The 20,870-nt window shown below is 48.7% G+C and overlaps 1 protein-coding gene across 2 annotated transcripts in view; it reads right to left on the bottom strand.

Moving 5' to 3' along the window:
• Nucleotides 1-2,201: 2,201 nt before the first annotated feature.
• ADAM19 (ADAM metallopeptidase domain 19) overlaps nucleotides 2,202-20,870 on the bottom strand; it is a 78,211-nt gene continuing 59,542 nt past the window's right edge. For both annotated transcript variants that reach the window (XM_034656800.1, XM_034656801.1), the window contains 11 exons: nucleotides 18,708-18,797; nucleotides 15,837-16,032; nucleotides 14,413-14,521; nucleotides 12,873-13,077; nucleotides 12,057-12,134; nucleotides 11,836-11,944; nucleotides 10,643-10,787; nucleotides 9,700-9,784; nucleotides 9,223-9,447; nucleotides 5,204-5,356; nucleotides 2,202-4,449 (listed from right to left, as the gene is read on the bottom strand). In XM_034656800.1, the coding sequence (XP_034512691.1) occupies nucleotides 4,396-4,449; nucleotides 5,204-5,356; nucleotides 9,223-9,447; nucleotides 9,700-9,784; nucleotides 10,643-10,787; nucleotides 11,836-11,944; nucleotides 12,057-12,134; nucleotides 12,873-13,077; nucleotides 14,413-14,521; nucleotides 15,837-16,032; nucleotides 18,708-18,797 (1,449 nt within the window). In that variant the 3' untranslated portion in view covers nucleotides 2,202-4,395. The remainder of the gene's footprint in view (nucleotides 4,450-5,203; nucleotides 5,357-9,222; nucleotides 9,448-9,699; nucleotides 9,785-10,642; nucleotides 10,788-11,835; nucleotides 11,945-12,056; nucleotides 12,135-12,872; nucleotides 13,078-14,412; nucleotides 14,522-15,836; nucleotides 16,033-18,707; nucleotides 18,798-20,870) is intronic.

The following is a 20,870-nucleotide window of genomic DNA, read 5'->3' as shown; positions in this document are numbered from 1 at the left end:
GACCGGCTGGCAGAGGAGACACAGCGGTGAGTTCGGATGGTGGGGTAAGCGGGCAGGGGTATTTGGACAGGGCTGATTTCACAAGCAGGCATTGTAGTAGTCAAAGCATTTGTGTTTGATGCCTTTGAAATCCTTAGGCAATCTCAAAACCCTGAGAAGTTAGAAAGATAGAATCAGATACCAAAGACCTCCCAGGGCTTTTGTGAAGATCAAATGAGATCATTCACATAAAGTAGGATACAATGCCAGCATATGTTAAATACTGAGTAGATGTTACCCCCTCTCATGGTTATTCTGGTTCTCTCTTGGAGAACCTTAGAATTGAGATGGGGATCAAATGAGAGAATAAGGGTGAAGTCCTTTTGCGGACTAAGAGGCGCTAATGGATGGGAGCTGTTATCACACAGGGCGCTGGAGTCCAAAAGCCTACCCAACCCTAGCTTTGGCTCTGTACCTGCCCACCCAGCCCAACAGACCTTGAGCAAGTCTCTCCCTACGTTGAAGTGCATCTTACCTAGCAATAAGATGAGGAGGCGACACAGGATCTCGGTTGTCTCCTGAACACAATAGTGTAGCAGGAGAAGAAACATAGCAGACAATCCCAGGATCATTCATGGCTTTAGTGACCCAAGACCTAACTGAACTAGACCAGCCTGTGTCAGGTGCAAAGACAAACAGTCCCCTCGACTGGTCATGGGAAAACCCAGGCTTTTCTGTGGCTTCAGGTCTTCTGTTATGGCCTGATGGTGGACTGCGGGCTTTGTGGGAACTCTTCTGAGGAGTCCTCGTGGGATGGATCTTATCCAGGCTGAGCGGTGGGAGATTAAAGCAAACAAAAAAGAACGGCCAAACCAGACAACATTTCAAATGACAATTTATTTTAATTAAATACAAACAAGGAAAAAAGGCACCATGGCCCATTCAAGTATTTTGCATAGATGTACAAATATTGTAAACAATTAATAGGTGGACAAGAGAGAAGAGGATCTGTTGTCCGTGAACGATCTCCAAATAAAAAGAAAATTCACATTGCCCCAGATCCCAGACGTACACACAGTGGATGGTGTGAGAGGATGCACAGAAGGGTGACTTGGGGGACACTGGCTTGGATTCTGCAGAACCCCTCTTAGCAAGCTTCCCTAGGGATGGGGCAGCTTTCCAGTCGGCATTCCTTTGGGTGTCAGCAGAGCTGTTATACACATATTTAACACAATCGTGACTTTAGAACTGGTCCCCAATGTAAAATATGCAAGTCTCCCATACCCTTTGCCAAATAAGAACAAATTTGGACATAGGAAAGGGGAGGTTTTATTCAAAAAGATTAATGCAGGAGATAGCAAGGGGCTCCTGCAGTATGGAGGAGGGGCTCCCCCAATCCTATAAGATCTGAGAACATCCCAGAGCTGGGGCAGAAAAGGGCCTTTATAGGGAGAAGTAAACAAGGCTAAAAAGAACAGATGGCAAGCAGGTAGTTACAACTTGGAGCCAGGCACCTGGGATAAAACTCCCACTGAGAGGGGGAGACAGGGAGATAGGGTGCTAGCTCCCTTGAGGTTTACATTTCAGAGATGGCTCCCAGGTTCTTAAGAAAAACATTTCCAGGGCGGTAAACCTGGCAGTCTAAGTTAGCTTTTAAAAAGATTTATATCCAGCTCCGTCTGAACAAAGGGCTGGTTCACTCCACCAAGCTTTAGTTGGGTTCCTCTCTTGCCCGCCCGACTCTGAACTTGGACCCACACTCAGCCTGAGCCAGCATACAGCCCTCCACAGCAGCCCCTTCCCAAGGAGGCTGAGCGCAAGGACGCCCCAGCTGCGGTTCTCTCTAGCCAAGTCCACTCTGTTGATCAAAGAAAAGGCCCTTCCTTTCTGAACTTTGAGATGCTCGCAGATCTTGCAGGAGCTCACCTGAGCATTCTCCCTGCTGCTACAGCCCCTGCCCGGACTGCAGATTCCCTTTCGCCGCCTTGCAGTAATCCTTTCCAATAAAGTCCCTCCTAAGGCCGTATTTGCTTTTACTTGTCACCTCAAAGCAGCACTTGGGCGCAGGAGGGAAAAGGGAGCACTCGGGTCGCTCTTGCTCCCGGGCAGCTTGCCCGGCCTGCCAAAACGGCGACTCCTGGTCCCTGAGCACAGCCATCAGTGAAACCGTAAAGAGAACCGGCTGCCAAAAGTCTCCATCAAATTTTAAAAATTCAACCTTCTTCCAGTTCACAGTACAATTTTATGGGATGGAGGTGGGAATAACATAACAGAAGACAAAAACAGAAACACAAGAAAATACAACCCAGGGCTCTTTCTGGAGGGTGGATTTCAGGTTCAAAAGGCTCACGCAACCACAATGGCTGTGGCATTTTCACTTTGGAGCTTTCGACCTCCTCCTGTATGGGAGACAAGCTGCACGTACCACAGGAACGTCTGTGAGGCATGCGGGTGGGTACGAGTGATTTTTTTTTTTTTTTTTTTTTTTTTGCCAGGGTATTTTCACCTTTACTTTTCTGGGACCCCACCTTGAGGGCTGGGGTGTTTGGAATTACATGGAAAGCTGTCCCCTGACCTAATCAGGCAGCAAGGAAGGTGGAACCTGGCTATGGGGACCAACCAGGGCCCATGTCTGGGAGACAGAGGCATGAATATCAGACTACCTGAGGGAAAAGAGCCTCATTTTCCTGAGATCTTTCTAAATCCACCCCATGTGTGTCCCCAGGGGCATTTGCCAAATCTCCCACTTGTCTAAAACCCGAGAACATCTATTGAGCACCTGTCATATTCAGAGAATTGTAAGGGGGCCCTGGGTTGGTGGTTGGGAGTGAAAGCTCAAGCTTCTTCCTTGCGTTGAGGTTTTCAAGAGTGAACAATAGCTCACTGCAGGAGGTGGGGACAGCACAGCACCCTTCTGGGGGCGGGAGACCATCACCAGAGGACATGTCCAGTGACAAGTCGTCCACTTTAGCAGAGCACCACATAGCCTTCCTTCCCTGCTCCGGGGTGGGGGGTGGGGAGGTAGTACCCATTGGAGTGGCATTTCCCCAGCTGCTCCAAGTTCTTTCTGTAAAGGTCAGATAAGGGCAGTGACCAGAAGAAAGAACACAAGGAAGTGGATGATAAAAAGCCTGGTGTGCCCAGCTCAGACTCTGTTCCGTCAAGACCGTTGACTACTGCTTCTCTATGGATCTCTAGAGACAGGTCAGCTCTCTGCTCAGAGGGCAATGATCGTGCCTCAAATCAGTGACCAGACCTAGGGACAGGCTAGGGTTCTGGCCCCTTTGCTGCCATCCCTGAGGACCTACCTTAGATTTCCATCAGGGAGTAGGGGGTAAGACCTTCACCCTGCCGAGGTCACAAACACAATGGCAAATAAAGCTTCGACGCTTTTATGACACTCTTGAGAACCACAGAGGAAATCCAGTGGCTGACACTTAAAGCAGGATTCTCATGTGTAGGTCACAAGCACCAGGTCTCCAAGAGGCTGGAACTGCTGAAAACCCACTCACCACAGCACCACACATTAGGTAGGTCTGAGCGGGGAAGAAGAAATTTCTGAGGGAGAAATCAAAAGTGCTGAGCACTTGGAAAGAGAAGAAAACAAAAGGCAACCAAGAATGATTCCGAGTTGAGAGCCGCATCCTTTGGCATTGGCTCAGAGGAGGCCCAAGCCTGGTGCTCCCTCTGCTGTCTACACTGCCCACAAATAGTACCTGTCAGAGTCAGGGGGACCCGTGTGAACAAGGGGTGGTGGGGGTTTGGGGAGGGGAAGAGACTTCTCTTGGTCCCATGTGGTCACAGACCCAGGAGTGGTGACGTCAACCAAGCCCTGGGCGGGGCCACAGTGGAGGCTGGTTTGACCCCTCTCAATCTCAGAGCTAGAAGGGATGAGTAAACGTCCGGCCTCTGTCTAGCTTGGGGCCTTCAAGGAAGACAGAAGCAATGGAAAGCTCTGATGCATGCCCTCCACCATAGGACATGGATGGATGGCTTCTCCAAGCTAAGTCCTGGGCTGATGGACTGAAGAGGCCCTCTCCCAGCTGGGCTTACCAGCTCAGACAGCCCAGACCATCGCCACTGGCACCTCTGAGGAGACAGGCCAGCCGAAAGGAGGTTGGAGAAGAAGCCACCATTCATCCTCTTCCGTGCTCTCTCCCCCCTTCCCCGGGGCAGTGTATTGCACAAAACAACATTTTGATGCCGTTAGATAGTAGTCTGTCTGGGCCTCCCAGGAAGCCAAGGAGGCACCGAGTCAAAAAAGAGATTTTCAGATATGCGGTGGTTCTGGGAGGAGGGAACGAGGCGGGGAAGGACTTGGAGGTGGCCAGACATGCTTGTTCCAGATTTCATGGCCACGGATCCTCTCGGGAGTTCAGAGTCCTCAAGGAAAGGCAGAAGCCCCTGTAGAGAGGTCTAGGTCTTCGAGCCAATCACCCCCCCGGCCCTCTGTGATCTGTATTCAGGAAACTGCGGAAAGAAAGGGAAGAGAGCAAGAGAGAGGTCAGCTAAACGCTGACCGGTGGCGTCAATGGGGGCTGTCCTCTTACTTGCAACAGGTCAGAAAGATAGACCATTGGCTAAGAAGGGTCTCAGAAGTCTGTCGCCACATCTGTGTGTCCAGACTATCAACCCCCCAGGGAGAGGCAAGGTAGGGCCCCCAACCCGAGCTGCCGCTCAGCCCACAGAGTTCCCAGGCCTGGTGGAAATGGAGGGCAGTCAGCCAACTTCCTCGCCTCCTTCCTTCTGCCTCAACTCCCGGGCGGCAGCTGGAAAACATCAACCCCAGGGAAGAGGAAAGAAGAGGGGCCATTTGTAAATAGCCTCTCATAGGCTGGCAGTTTCTAGAAACTAACTGCCTGGACCTTCACAGCAGCCTGATGGTTATTGCCGCTGCTTACTGTCTCTTTCCAGAGAAGGAAGCCAAGACTCGAGAGTGATTTGCTCAGAGTTGTTCAGCGGGTGAGCTGTAGACCCAAGTTGGAAGCCACCATATTCAGGCTCCCAAGCATCACCTTTCAGAGGAAACCAAAAAACTCCAACCCTAACTCACGGGGATAGTCAATGCAGGCACCAAGAAACACTAAGCTTTTGTCCTTGGCTTTTGTTCTGGAAATTCACCCCTGCCAAAAGACGCATGAATTGGTCTGTTTCCTCAACCACATTCTTGCCTCCTGGAGGCCCTTGGCCCCGGCTTATACCCTGAGGGCTTCCAAGGACTCACCTTTGGAACAGGTGCTGCCAGAGGCCGGGGCTGAAGAGGGGTAGCGGCAGTGGGCTGCAGGAGGGACGTGCCACCGGGCCTGGGGAGGCTCTTGCGGCCTGGCACCGGGTTAGCCGGGAGCGCCTTCTGCGGGGGCCGTGGCCTGGAGAAATCCTGGGGAGAGAGCCACAAGCCTCACTCAAAGGCCAGAGGGGCCTGTTTGAAAGAAAATGCCCCCAATATATTACCGATCCAAATCAGAGGAGAAAAGGGATAGACCGTATGGTCCTATTGAAAACAAATTGTGTGCATATGTGTTTACATGCTCAGGAAAAAACCTTTCTGGAGAGCAAGCTGGCATTATCTGTTAAAATGAGAAATGGTCATTCTCCAATCTGATCATTCTGCTTCTTACTATTTGCATAGGTGCACAAAAACGAAATTGGAAGGATGTTCCTTGCAACACTGTTTGTGACAGCAAAGGCAATTACAAACAACCAAAATGTCCATCAGTAGACAAGTTAGTAAAGTCATATAGTGACAAATGAAGTGGTATTTAAAAAGAATAAAGTAGGGCATCCAAGGTGGAATAATAATCGAGAGTCATTGCAAACTGACATACAGGTTGTAAAGGATGGTTTATGTAAAACAAGTCACCGCCTTGCTCCCTATGGCCCCCACAAGTGTAAATGTAAGTGTACAGAAGAAAGTCAGGAAGGATAAAGAACAAATTGATAACAGAGGTTAGGGATGGGGTGTGAGTGGGGAGGGGGTCAGCCAGGGGAACAGCCAACTTTTTTTAACATGAGCATATATATGTATTACTTGAGTAAATAAAAAATAATTTTTTTTTTTAACAGAAGAAACCAAATTTTCCGCATTGGTTTTCTGTGAGCGGCGCTATTAAAGGGATTCTTCCCTTTGTGCTTTTATATTGTCTTGTCACCAACTCAATAAGGTCTTCCCTGACCTTGCTTAAAATGACAACACCCCCCACCCTGGCATTCAGCATTCCCAGACCCTTTTATCCCAATCTACTTTTTTTTTTGGAGGGGGGATATATATCACTTACCCCCCTCCAAAATACATACAACTTACTTATTTCTTCTTTTCTACCTCTCCAACCCCCAAGAGACCAGAAGCAGGGGCAGAGGTCCTTGTCTATTTGGCTCACTAAGAGAAATCAAGCTTCCAGAACAGTGCCTAGTACACAGTAAGCACCCAACACATATTAGTTGAATAAATAAATTTCTGAGGGGCGCCTGGGTGGCTCAGTCAGTTAAGCGTCTGCCTTCGGGTCAGGTCATGATCCCGGGGTCCTGGGATAGGGCCGCACATCCGGGCTCCCTCTCCCTCTTTCCCACTCCCTGCTCACGTGCTCTCTCTCATGAATAAATTTAAAAAATCTTTAAAAAAATAAATTTCTGAGCTAGTCAAAATTCTTCAAATATGTATTTCATCTTCTTCTTTTTTTTTTTTTAAACAGGGCAAAGAATGGACCATACCACCACGCACAGATCCCTAAGGCCATGAGGTGTGAGACAGAAGCCAATTCCAGGCGCTGGGAGTTCCAGGGCCTGCAGTCCTTGATTGTTCTCCTTCCCGAGGTCACTAGCAGACCTAACAATGGCCAAAAAGCAAGCATAGGGAGAGGGCAGGAGCAAATCAGAGAAGCGGGATTTGGGGAAAGAAGCTTGTCAGCCATCAGAAAACTGAGAACAGAAACTAAAGCTCAAAGAAGAGAAGAATAGCAGATTCTTGTGACCAAAAAGCCCCCAAGGACAATGCAATCCCCCACCCTTCCAGCCCAGACAGCTGCCAAATGGCGGTGTCTGCTGGAGGCCAGGCCAGAGACCTTCTGAGGGAGGCAACAGCTGGGAGCAGACGTCAGGTTGCTGTGGGGAAATGCTAAGTTCCCAAGCTGCTTGCTGTGCAAAATGAGGAGGGGGTGGGGGGTTAGGTCTCTGGGTAGGAGCCTTATGGGCCTGGCAACACCGGGCGTCCCAGAGCAGCGCCCTGCCACGGGCCACATTGCAGGACCCAGCTGGGCTCGACCAGGGGCTCAGCCAGCACTGTTTTCCAGAGGCAGAAACAGACCCTGAGGCGCTCTGGCCCACTGCTCACCCGGGAGAGCACCTCCATCAGTCAAGCTGCACGGCCCAGATACTGGGGGCGTCGGCAATTGTTCCCCAAGTCCCATCTGTTTTCTCTCCTACATGTCTCCCGTCAGCTTCGATGCAGCACTCCTGCCACCCCCTGCTCCAGGCTACCATCATCTCTGCTCTGGGAAGCATTTAAGCCTCTGACCAGTATGTCCACACACCCAGTCTCAGCCCCTCGGATCAGTGATTCACACTGTGGCTGGAGTGAACCTTCCATTTTTTTAAACCAGTGTTTTAAAGTTGAAGTGTCATATGCATATAAAAATGTGAATCATGAATATACAACTAGATGAATAATCACGAAGTGAACACACCTATGTAATCCCTGCTCAGGAGATGAGAGAAGAGGAGCAGTCCCAGAAATATCTGTGGGCCCCTCCCAGCCACTGCACCCCGCTTTGACCTAAAACGTAGCCCAAAGAGCAATCCTCATAAATGGCAAAGTGGATCATGTCACCATGCCCCACCACTGCCCCTTTCCCAAGGAATGCAGAGCAAAGCCCTGACTGGAGTCTGCGGCACAGTCTGGCCCCTCCTGACTCTTCAGCCTCATCTCATAGCTCTTCGGGCCCCAGGGAGCTCCCTTTCAGCAGGTCCTGGACCAGGAACACTCTCTCCTCCCCCACCCCTCACAGCCTGCTAATTCCTACTCATCCCTCAGCCTTCAGCTTAAATGTCACCTCCTCAGGGAAGCCTTCCTAGATTTCCCAGAATAGGTCAAGTCCTCCTATAACTCTCTTTCTTAGAATCCTGAACCTCTCCTTCACAGCACTGATCCCCAGCGTAACTACACATATTGAGGTCTCTTGCCCAGCAGAATGTGAGCCCTGTGATACACAGCCGGTGTTGGCTTTGCTCACCATTGCCTGGTAGGGAGTAGAACAGAGAATACAAAGCTTCACCACCACCTCCCCAGGGTGGTCCCATCACTAAGCTTGCAAGTGGTGGAGCAGAGATCTGGACCCTGAATGCCCCCAAGACAAGTGGTGCCTCATTCAACTCGGGGGACCCCAAGCCCTAAACCAGGAGCTGGCACACAGGGTGGTAAACCAGGAGCTGGCACACAGGGTGGCACACAGGGTGGAGTCAGACCTGGGTTGAAATCCTAGCTCTTCCGATTCCTATGTTACAGCCCTAAGCCCCTGGACCTCAGCATGTGACTGTATTTGGAGACAGGGACTTTAATGAGGCAATTAAGTTAAAATGAGGCCATGAGGGTGGGCCCTCAGCCAACCTGACTGGTGTCGTGAGAAGAGGAAATCTGGACACAGAGACTCTGAGGCACAAAGAAGGACTGACAGAAGCTGTCTGAGCACAGACAGGCCAGGTGAACAGGCTATCGGCAGGTAGCTCCCACCTCCCAGGGGCCCCTGCCCCTTGACCTGCCCTCGAATTAGCATCCCCCATTAGACTTCCTGACTAGTAGAAGTTACAATTTGGTGGGACAGGTACTATGATGAGAGAAGTACAGGGGCACTGAACTCAGGCTTGGGGGAAGTGGCCTCTAGGAGGAGATCTGAGGACAAGTAGGAGCTGACCATGCAAAAGGAGGAAAGGGGGCACCAGGCAGAAGACAAAGCATTTGCCAAGACCGAGAGGAGCACAGGGAGCGGACAGAAGTTCACTGGGGCAGAAGGAGTGGCCTGTCATAAACTAGGCCAACCCAGAAGGAAATCCTCTGTAGTTTGGGGGCTGCCTGGGGAGTCAGGTTCTCCACGTTCGCCGGTCTCATGCTCTGTGTGCTCCCTGCATTTACCAGAATGCAGGGAAGGCGGTCCGCTCCAGACGCAGAGTCCCATCCTCACAGCCTCTGTCGCTCCCCATGGCCTGCGCCTTGAGAGCACAGCCCTCGTCCTGCGTTGCCGAGAATCTGCTTACCTGGGAGAGGATGCAGCTTGGGGCCGGGGGAACTGGCCGGCTTGGAGGAGGCCTCCTGGATGACTCCTTCCTCTCTACTTCAGACCCGGGCCCTGGGGAGTTCCTAGCAGTCCTGCTGAGGTGCACGGGCAATGGCGCAGGTAGGGAACCACAGTGCAGATAGTCTGGAGGGGGCCGAGGAGGAGGATGGGAGGGCTTCCGTGGGGTTTCAGGGGTGTTGGTCATCTGTATGCATAAGACAAGGAATGCCTGAGAAACAGGAATCCTCAATATACTGCAAACCCAGAGGCCAAAGGGAGGACGTGCTGACCTGCCAAATCCCGGGTGCCCAGGGGTCAGGGACAAGAATCTCTCTCAAGCCAAGAAAGTGGCTTTTATTACCAATCCCACAGGCCCACAGAAGCTCTTAGGAAAATCCAACAGGGTCCTGGGGGATAGAAGAAATGCCCCGAAGTGCAATGATGCCAAAGCCCTTACCTTTCTCTTGCCCTGGGGCGTCTGCAACTTAAACGTTGGGTTGGCATGGCCAGTTCCACTGTTCTGAGACACCCTGAAGGGACAGCTAGTAACAAGGATGGGGGAGAAGGAAGAGGGAGGTGTTCATCAAAGGTCAGTGCCTGAGCTGCCTCTGGCCCAGCACAGCCAGCAAGCAGCTAAATCCCCTCCACCGAGTCTGCTCTGGACAAAGTGGGATTAGTCCCCCTGAATCCTGGCTCCCTACCTGTAGAGACACTATATGGCAGGTGCAGAACTCTCAAGGAAAGAGAGCTGCCCTTTACAAAACAGTTTTCCTCAGCACCTTCTCTTTACCCTTGTGAGAACTTTCTCCCTCAAGCAGACGCATGGATGTCACCATCTATCCACCAAGTCCCTTCAGGCTTCGATCCAGGTAAGCTTGGGATTTAAAACGCTCTCCAGAACAGGCGTAATTTAATAGGGGACTCAGCAGCCACACACTCCCAGGATCCAAAGGAATGAATCGCTGGGAAAGAGAAAAGAAAAAGCCTTTGTCTTGAGTGGCTGTCCAGCTACCGCTGTGACTGACTTAGGCTGGTCCGCCCACCTGGGTTGCCTCAGGTTCCTGCTCTTTGAAATGGAAATCTAGACAATTACAAAGAGGATGGCAAATCTCATTTTGTATTCCAACTTGAATTGGTGAGAGGCATTCTTCTGATGATTCTGAAGTGACCACCGTAGAGAGTACTTACAGTAAGATCAACTAGTAATGTTTGCCATGGTGGTAAAAAGCAGGGCAGAAGGGAAGATGGCGGCATGGACGGCTCACTTGCCTTCTCTGAATTAGACCCACTACCATCAGGGGTTTTTTTTTGTGTTGTTTTTTGTTTTTTACCAGGTTCTGCTTACAGAAAGCTTTATGACCCATAAGTGGACCCAAGTCCTTCACAGCATCCCGTCATACCTGAACTGTTGCCTCAATTTGGAAGGGAGGGCTAAGGGCTTGAGTTGGCCCAGTTTGTACTTCTGTTTACAGCAGTAGTAGACCAGCAAAAGGACCGCCAGCACAAACATGGCTGTGAACACTCCGGCTATCACAGGACCAACACCTTCCAGAGACAGAACCCAAGTGAGAAATTCAGAAGTTGTTCAGGCCACAGCAGTGGAGTTCAAACACTGTATTCCTGATTCTTCTTCAGATATTTGATTTACATTTAATTTGTGTTATTTATTTTAACTAAGAAGTATAATGAAACACACATTAGGTACCACTGGAAACCACTAATATTAGCTTCAACAGTCAGGTCAACTTGCTTTGCACAGACCTCATAATGAAGCTTCTCCAGCCACTTCCGTTTCATTGAAGAGTCCCTTTTGAGACTCAAGTTCTATTATTACTTACCACTACTTTCCAGCCCAAATATGATTTTTCTGGACACAAAGCAGCCAACCCACAATGCTGAGAGGCTGAGACTGGTCTAAGACTACAAGTCTCACAAATTAATCCACAGTTTCATATCTGGTTTCATCAAAGCTGCCTCAGTGTTCTCACAAATTACAAATTTAAATGTACAAATATATATACACCAGTGGCACACTGCTTTTATCTGTTTTATATGTTGGGGTTTCTTCTCTAAAAGATTTCATTCAAATAAAAGTACTTTGCGGTTAAAAAAAAGAGAGAGGAAAAAAGCTTGGAAACCAAAGGGCTAGAATCTCCGTGATTTACACGAAAAACTGTACATTTTTCCACATGTCTGTCTTCATTTTAAGCTTTGTTCATCCAAGGAATCTGAACCACTATGATGTGTCCCAGGTTCATGGTTCTTTTTATGTGCTCAGAAGGGCTGGTCACCACCCCACTGTCCAAAACTAGATGAGATTAGTCAAAAACCTATGATCTCTCTTAATCGCTCCCTCACCCAAGGTGTGTCACCCTCCTCTGTAGGAATGATAAGAGGAAGAGCAACTGAGATGAGCCCCACACCAGCCAGCCAGCCTCGCCGCTCTCCCTCTTAGCCCCCCGCCCGCCACCGCCTTTTTGTTCCCTCATCTACAAAATCATGACAGTGGACTGGACTCATTCTTTGTCTACACCATGGCACCCACCCCTCCTCACAAAAGTGGGCAGAGGCCCTGAGCAGGCCAGACACTCACTGTCAGGGGGCATGGGCCCACTGTCGAGGCTGCCCCCCTGGCCGGGCGTGTTGCAGAAGGGCGGGGCCCAGCCCCGGAAGCAGTGGCAGTTCTGGTTGTTGTTGCAGACCTGGAGCGAGGGAAGGGCACGGGTGTCAGCCCCCCAGAGGGCTCTGCTCCCCCCAGGGCCCGTCCTCACCGACATGGGCGCAGAGGAGCCCCAGGACCCCGGGCACACGCACCCCGTGGCCGTTGCACTTCTTCCCGCAGCCTTCTGTCTCAAAGAAGGAGGTGTTCCTGCACTGCCCCTCGAAGCAGATCTGTAGTGAGGAGGAAACCAAACTGTCAGTCCAATGGAAGGACACTGGCTGGCCAACAGGAGGCTGCAGTTCTAAGAACATATGGGACTCAGAAATGGAACTCCATTCCAGTTATTTCTTACAGCGAAAAACTGAAAATGGCCTAAAAAGCCAGGATAGGATGATAGTTAACTAAATTCTGCTATTCCTTTCATGACCGGGGAGAAAAATAACAAACATTATATTATTAAAACATTATATTTAATATAGTAAATGTGTTATTACATTCCATATTAATGTGTTGGTTATATGTTAGTTACTTCACTGTATATTAATATGCACTAATTTTAATATTATCCTTAAAAATAATGATGGTGACAGCAGTCTACTCTGCGCCAGGTCCTATACCAAGGGTTTCACATGTTTTTTATACTTTTGTTCTCAGTTAACCCTGAGATAGGTGCCCTATTTTCCCTAGGCTTCTGGACTAGCATCTAGTTCATTTCATAAGTCATATAATAATGCATGATGAGGACAAAAGTGATAATAGCAAGCCCCTCTAAGTGGTTTACAGGGATCCTCTCATTTAATCCTTACGACAATTCTATGGGGTGGGTCACGCTATTGCTAACATGCTTTATAAAGGAAGGCACTGAGGCTTGGGGAGGCTGGGAAGGCGGGATTGGCGCCCAGGCACCTTCCCTCCAGAGCTCACATTTGTCAGTCACTCCCTCTCCCCCGAGTGAGGCAGGGACTCACGTGGTTGTAGCCACACTTGGTCCCGGTCATCACCAGGCCTGGGTCCAGCATGTCCCCCTCCTCCTCGGGACCACGGTAGACATGCGTGCCCCGGCACTGGATCTGCCTCCCGTTCAAGATGATGGTGGTGTCGATGGGCACTGCGTTGGACTCCAGCGGCCGGGCCTCAGAACTCTGACACTGGATCTTCCCACACTTGGCATCTCTGATCCCGAGAGAGAGAAGGAGAGAGGGAGGGAGGGAAGGAAGTGGAATTAGTGGCAGGGGAAGAGCTGGGGCACAGAAGAGCTTAGGTCTTTCTCAACCGGGAGAGCAGGTTTGGATGGCGGAGGGCCGGGGAGCCACGAGTGTGCTCTAGGGACCCAGCAGGAGAGATCTCATGTGAACTTAGACTAAGGATAGGAAATAAGATCCTCGTCCCCAAGTAGATCTAGGCCAGAGAACAGGCCTGGGGAAGCCCTCTTTACTGCAGGGACAACTGCCTGACCTGAGCAACGGCCCCCTTATGCTCCATCCAGGCCCACGCACCCAAGGGCTGCAGCCAGAAGCCTGGTGTCAGCCCCAGTGCCCCATTCTCCCTTACTCCTGAGTTCAAATGATTTTTGATCCCTGCCAATCCTCCCTTGTATACATTAACCCTAAATCACAATACCATCCTTCTTTACCCGGACACCAGGAAATGGCTCTCCCTGCTTCCTGTCCTGCCTCCACTGGAGTCTCATTTCTAAACTCCTCTCAACCAAAGTCCAAACTGCCCTAGTCATGCCTTCAAGGCTTTTCATGATCTGGTCCCTGCTCAGCCGTCCAGGCTCATTTCCCAGCAGCCCCCTCTCCACTGAACCCCAACAACGTACTTTGACTACATTAAACTGTTATCGGCTACACCTACCACCAGTTTTTCTCTACTCATCTATCTACTCTCCCGTGTACCCACACCATTCCCCATCCTGTTCTACTACATAATTTCTCCAGATCTCACTGTAGGCCTAACTTCCCTTGGGGCACCACCTTGACCTACTAAGCCAGGTTGGGTGGCTTTCTCCACCGTTCTGTTATCACATGATATTGTTAATTAAAAGTTCCATGGACTCGGTATCGTATCTGGTACACGGCTAACACTCAACAGATAGTACCTGGGTGGGTGGGTGGATGGTGGATGAATAGATGGGTGGATGGGTGGATGGCTGGTTGAAATGATGAATGAATGAATGAATGAATGAATGAATGAATGAATGAACAGGCTATTCAGGTGAGGGTATAATTAGCATCCCACAGAAACGACCCAAGAGGGCTGATTCCCTGCCCAACTGTAAGATACCAAAAGGAAGTCTGGCCAGCTTTCTAGGAAGCATTGCCATCCACACCGTCCCTTTGACTTCCTTAGACTGAATGGTATATTGTCTCACAAGGGGCCTGGAATAGGTGACTGACTCTGACAATATATTTAAAGGCCCAGGCGGCTGATCTGGGCAGACGTGAGGACGGAGCAGAAGTTGCCCTGTGACCCTTCATCTTATGGGATTAGCCCTACGGTCATCACCTCATGTTGCACTTCTTGTGTTCCCCGTTCATGTCCTTCCCACAGTTTCCAAAGGTGTCCCCTGCCACATTCACCTTCTCGAAGCAGAGATCAGGAGCAGGCCGGGCTCCTGGGTGGGCAAGAAACATGTATCAGCACACTAGCCAACTTTAGGAGAAGCCGGAGGCCCCCAAAATGCAAAGCTAGTCCTTGGTAAAGTCATGAGGTTAAGAACGTTTTGGGGGCGGGAATGGTCAGCTTTTTCTTCCTGTACCCCCAGCAGGTTGTTCCACCCCCAACTTCTCGTCAAGACCTACTCATAGAAAAAGGTTTTACATCAGTTCTTTATGCCTTACTGAGGTATTATATCTGCAGGAGGTCTGTGTACTGAGTCTTCTCTGTAATGAAAAAGCCCTGTCTCATTTCAGATTTTGAAGTAGGTAATATATGCACAAAATTTTAAGGAAATAAAGTATGTCTTTGTTTTTCTAAGTAGCCATTCCAGTTCCTACTTCCCCACAACCTGGAGAAGCAATCACAGCTAACAATGTGCCTTCTAAAGGTAACTGTATCTCTCTATCTTCTAGATACAATTCTTGTATATCTTCTAGAGGTAATCTACCTAATAAAGAATGGCAGCAATTCTACTCACTGTTCTGCCTCTTGCGCTTTTCACTTTATTGTAGGAGATGATTTTATAAGGTACACACAGAGTTGCCTCCTTCTTTCGCTTCGCTGCAGAGGGGTCCATGACATGAGTGTACCAGGATTAATATAATCGGTCCCTACTGAAGGGTGTCTGGGTTGCTATTGCTATCACTAACACTGCGCCGTGAATATCCTTATAAATCTATCTTCACATACATGTGCAAATAGAAGAGGATGTTACACTCCTAAGTAGTGGAATGGACGGGTCCAACGAGAAGTTCACATGAATTTTGATATCTTCAAATCGCTTTGCATAGGGGTTGTACCTGTATGTGTCCCCACATTCTCCACACTACACTATTACCACACTTATTGTTACAGTTATGGTATTATAATTATTATTATATTATCTTTTCAGTCTTTATCAATCTGATATATGAGAAATCCCATCTCATAGTAGTTATAATTTGCTTCCACTTAATATAAGTGAGGTTAAATATCTTTTCACAGCTAAGGGTCATCTGCATTTCCTTTTCTGTCTCCATGCTCTGCCCATTTTTCTATTGGATTATTCTTATCCATTTACCCACTCTGAGGTTTTAAAGCATCAAGGCCCTGGGAAGAATACTGTTCACTGTCTCTCCCTCTGAAGGTCTACCCAGAATCAAGGGGAAGTAGAAAGGATCTGGAGATGCCATTTGGAAGCCAAGGATCTAAGCTACAACAGGGCCTGAAGGCGGAGGCTGGCTTGGAAGCGGTGAGGCAGGAGGAGGGCCGTTCTGTAGGACAGTCCTTACCAGGCCCCCACAGTTGCTGGCACTGCTCCTGGTAGGTGAGGCACATGCCATTGTAGCAATAGGCCTGGCCACCCTCACAGGGGGTGCCATCCATCTGGTAGAAGTTGGTGGGGCAATGGGGAGACTTGCCCGTGCAGAATTCTGGGAGGTCGCACTGCCGTGCCTGCTCACGGCACGGGGTCCCTGGGGCCCGCAGCTGAAAGAGAAAACGAGAGGGAAAAAACCGTCAATCTCCCGCATGCCCTCAACCCTACCTGCAAAGGACCTGTGAGCATCCCTCTCATGGAACAGAGTTTCCCATGTCCATTATTCCAGAGACCGCTATTCTGCATGACCTCATTAGCTTGAAGCCTCATCAGCCTTCTAATGTGAATAATGACTTAGAGGTTTTCAAGGTGTTTTCACAAATGCTAACTCATTTCCTCTTCTTAGCAATTTTAAGAAGTAGGTAAGAATAATATTTATGTAATAATTTACAGTTTACTAAGTCCTTTAGTAATAATGGCTACTTTTATGGAACTCCCACTTAAGTGCCCGGGACAAAAATTACCTCACTTACTTTTCATGAGAGTCCTGGGTAAGTAATTATCCCTATTTTACAGATGACGAAACCTGAGGCAGAAGAGCTTAAACAAGGTATCGAAAGTCTGGTGGTCAGTAAATGGCTGAAGAGCCAGGCCCACTAATATACACACAAAAATGTGCATGCATATATGCACACACACACTATTCACACAACAGCCCTGAGTTTACAAAGCACCTTAGCAATACTATATCCCCATTACTGAGCCAAGCACTGGGCTAAGTTACACATACTGATCCCATGTGAGCCTCACAATACCCATGAGGCAGATGCCGTTATTTGCCTCTTTCTGGAGATAAAATAACCTGATCGATAGCACAACGGTGGGCAATGGTCTAAGTTTCCCATTTGTGTCCTCCAGTCTCCCTGGATGGGTAGTGGGTCAGGGTTAGTAACACTCTTCCCATTTTACAGATAAGGAATCTAGACTCAGATGGTTAGTAGGCTGCCCCAAATCGCACTACAGGGCTTGAACTGCAGGTCTCAGGCTCCAAGCCTCATGTTTCTGCACACACTTCTCTCCGGAGAATTCTTTCTCAGAACCAAACCGAACGGACCTTGTCCATGCTTAGTCTCAGGCCATGGTCCAAGCCTCAAAGGACCCACCCAGCACAACCTCCACGGGAAGATGTCAAGTCGACCCTAGAGTCAAACCAGATGGTGAGCTTCCCCAGGCCCATAAGGAAAGCTACATCTGAGAATAGTGCCCTCCCTACTCCCAGGTGACCCCACACCACCCACAAGGCCCCCCCCCAGGAGAGAAGCAGAGAATGGGCCCAGCTGGGCAGCTGGCTGAAAGCATGGAGCCTCAGTTGCAAGGGTGGATGGGCCGTGTGTGCAGGAGGAAGACGCAGGTTGCATCTCTACCCCCAAGGAGCATGACAGAGGTGGGGAGGACACACGTGGAGCCAGCCTGCCTGGGTTCAAATCCCAGCTCCTTAACCAGCAGTGGGGCCGGGGGCAGCCACTTAGCCTCTCTGGGTTAGCACAGAGGAAACAGGGATAATAACCTTCTCATGGGATTGTTCAAGGACTGTGTTCAAACAGAGCACTTGAACAGTACCTAGCACATAACGAGCTCTTAGCAAGTGGCAGATGGAAGCACAGGTCCAGAATTCCTCCCCAAAACTTTGGGGACTTTTCAGATTTCAGAAAGCAGACATTACACATGTTTGCATACATATGTATGTATATACATCCAAGCATTACATATGTATATTACATGACCCATTCCCCCAGCAAGGCCTGGAGTTATACTTTATAATCAAATTAATTTTTCTGCAACAAAACAGAAACATTCACTTTGAGTGTGTCTTTAAAAAAGACTATCATTATGTCAATTCAGGTAAAATTTGCCACCAAACGAGTTAAGAAATTTTGTTTCCGGTTTTTAGAATTTTTTGAATTTCAGAATTATAGATAAGAGATTGTAAAGCTATAGTAAGATTAGTAGCAATATCTTCCACATCAGTACTAGAAGTGTAGGCTCCAGAGACAGGGAAACGTGGTTCAGCCCCCTCCTGACTGTGTGATCGGGGGTAAGCCACTTACCCCCTCTGAGCTCCAGTTTACTCATCTTAAAGTGAGGATGTTAATATACGTCTCATGGGGCTTTTGTGAGGACTGAATGAGATAATATATATAAAATTCTCTGCATAGTGCCTGGCATCTAATAAGAAGTCCATTAATATTAATCAGAATTATGATGATTATTGTTATGAACTCCAAATAAAATCAAGCCTACTCTCTCTGGACACTTCTTTAAAAAAAAAAAAAGTCTTCCATGAGACAAAATCAGAGAGGGAGACAAACCATAAGAGACTCTAAACTATAGGAAACAAACTGAGGGTTGCTGGAGGGGAGGTGGGTGGGGGGATGGGTAACTGGGTGATGGGCATTAAGGAGGGCACGTGATGAGATGAGCACTGGGTGTTGTATGCACCTGATGAATCGCCGACCTCTACCTCTGAAACTAATAATACACTATATGTTAATTAATTGAATTTATAAATAAAGTAAAATTTTAATAAATAAATACATAAAGTCTTCCATCTTCCAGGTGGCACAGCCCTCTGGGATGATCTGAAGCCAGTGGGGCATGGTATAGAAAATAGTAAACTTCATCCAAGGGGCCAGCCCAGCTGCATGTTTCCGAAACTTTGCTGCTATCACTTCCCCGGGATGGAGCCTGAAGCCTGGCCATCAGCTCCCAGCAGAGCCCTGGGATGTCAGGTCAGAATCCTGGGATTCCGCGGGGGTCGGAGGGGTGGGAGGAAAGGGCCTCTTACCTTACACTGGTGACAGCAGGTGCCATGGGCACACTCGGCCCCTTCCCTCAGGGTGCAATTCGAGGCACTGCAGCATGGGTTATTACATTCCTGCAGAGACAGAGGGAAAGGCCATGAGCCTCCAGGGCAGGGAGTCTGGGAGGGAGGGATGAAGCCCTCCCCCTCCTTCCTCACCCCTGCCCCACATGCCCCTGGGGCCCAAGCTCCCCAGAAAATCTTTATAAAAAATTCACTTTATAGGTTTATCATGAAGGTCATGTATATTTTTCAGGGAAAATATACAAATGCACAATCCTCAGTAACATCACAACATAGACACAACTACATTTTGAGTGTGAATATTTACCCAGGCATTTTCCCTTTCACATATGTAGATACATGTTTATTTTACAAAATCATAGTATCCATGCTGTTTTTTAATTTAATCTCATTTGTACATTTTTCCCTGTAGTCCTGTATTCTTCAAAAACATGATGTTTAGCGTAATATTACACTATATAGGAATTCTGGGGTTTGTTTTTCTCATCACCAGTAGGACGTCCAGAGACCATGCCTTCTACTCCTGCCCCCCTGCCCCCACACTCCCGGGCTTTTTATCCCAGAAGACAAGGCCATCAAAAGCAAAGGTCAGGCTGGAATAACTTCTGAACACAGTTTGTATCAGTCCTGAGGCCTGCTTCCTCAGACTGCTCTCACTACCTGCTGCTCTTCCTCACTCTTCACTGGCCTGGACCTATCTGGAACAGAAGGTCTTTAGGGGTTCCATTCTCTCCTCTCTTCCTTCCTGCCTTATGGGCCCTGACTTGCTGATGTACAGCATGAGATTTAAAAAGATGATCAGTGTCTTTATCGCTCTCCTATTATGTTCATAGGCCTATTCTAAACCATTTCTTGACAATGTGCCAGGCCCCATGCATAGGTCCATCACAGCCTTGTGAGGCAGGAGTACTCCCATTTCATAGATGGGGAAATGGAGTTCAGACAAGTCCTATGCTGGTCAAGGCACACACCCAGCAAGTGCTGAAGCTGAATGTGAGCCATGTCTGCCTGGGGCCTGTCCCAAGCTTACGAACCATATCATAACCTTAACTGTCCAGGTCTGGCATGTTGGAGAGATACATGGCATGCCCGACTACGGATGCCCATCCACTGGTTTCCCCTAAGAGAAGGGAAAGGACACTTTCCTTCATTAATCTCCCGTTGTCCTGGGCTCCAGGCAGACCGTGTTTTCCCCCATTTCGGGGTGTGGCTCCTTCTGTAGCTGAAATGTGCCTTCTCTCCTTGTGCTCCTCAGTAACTCCTAACTTAGCCTTCAGATATGGGGTCAGAAGCCACACTCCCACAGAAGGAGCTGTAGGGCAGCTCCTTTCATACTGCAAATGCTCACAACACAATACCACTGGCCCTCCTAAACCTTTACCACAGACTGTACTCTTATGCTTTTGCAGTTATTTGGTCAACGTGTGTTTCCCCTCATAGATGATATGCTCCACAAGGACAGGAACCACGTCTACTTTTGCTATCCATCCTATCCCTAGCACCCAACATAGTGCCCCACACTCAGTAAATATTTGCTGAACATAAGCCAACGGGCTGAGCCCACTCACAGACTGCTCCCCAACTCCATGAGACCCTCCATGGTAAAAGGGACAACTCCTTCCTTTCTGATGGGTCTGGACTGATCTCTTTGAACTCATGGTGGTGGAGGTGGCAGAGACTTTAACTACTTTTTTGCTTTATTATGAAAGTTACGTGTTGACATTAAAGACAAAAATCGGGGTGCTTGGGTGGCTCAGTCAGTTGAACATCCGACTCTTGGTTTCGGCTCCGGTCATGATCTCAGGGTCATGAGATTGAGCCCTGCATCAGGCTCTGTATTGAGGCTGGAGCCTGCTTAAGACTCTCTCTCTCCCCCTGCTCCTCCCCCACTCTCTCTCTCTCTCAAAAACAAAACAAAACAAAAACAAAAAAACAAAAATCAAACTACAGAGAAGTAGTTATAAAATCAAATAGTCTTATACAGACCTTTAGTCTCCCCTTCACATAGTTGGCTGTTTTGCATATGTTACCGTACATATTTCATCCTTCAGAAAATAGACATAAAACTATCTAGTTCTGCTTTTTGCAGAACGACATACATCTGCCAAAAATGACAGCATTACG

Source organism: Ailuropoda melanoleuca, chromosome 3, assembly GCF_002007445.2.
Source record: "Ailuropoda melanoleuca isolate Jingjing chromosome 3, ASM200744v2, whole genome shotgun sequence".
Classification (NCBI taxonomy): domain Eukaryota; kingdom Metazoa; phylum Chordata; class Mammalia; order Carnivora; family Ursidae; genus Ailuropoda; species Ailuropoda melanoleuca.
Note: the sequence above shows the minus strand (reverse complement) of the source record. Positions and strands in the feature narration are given on the sequence as shown.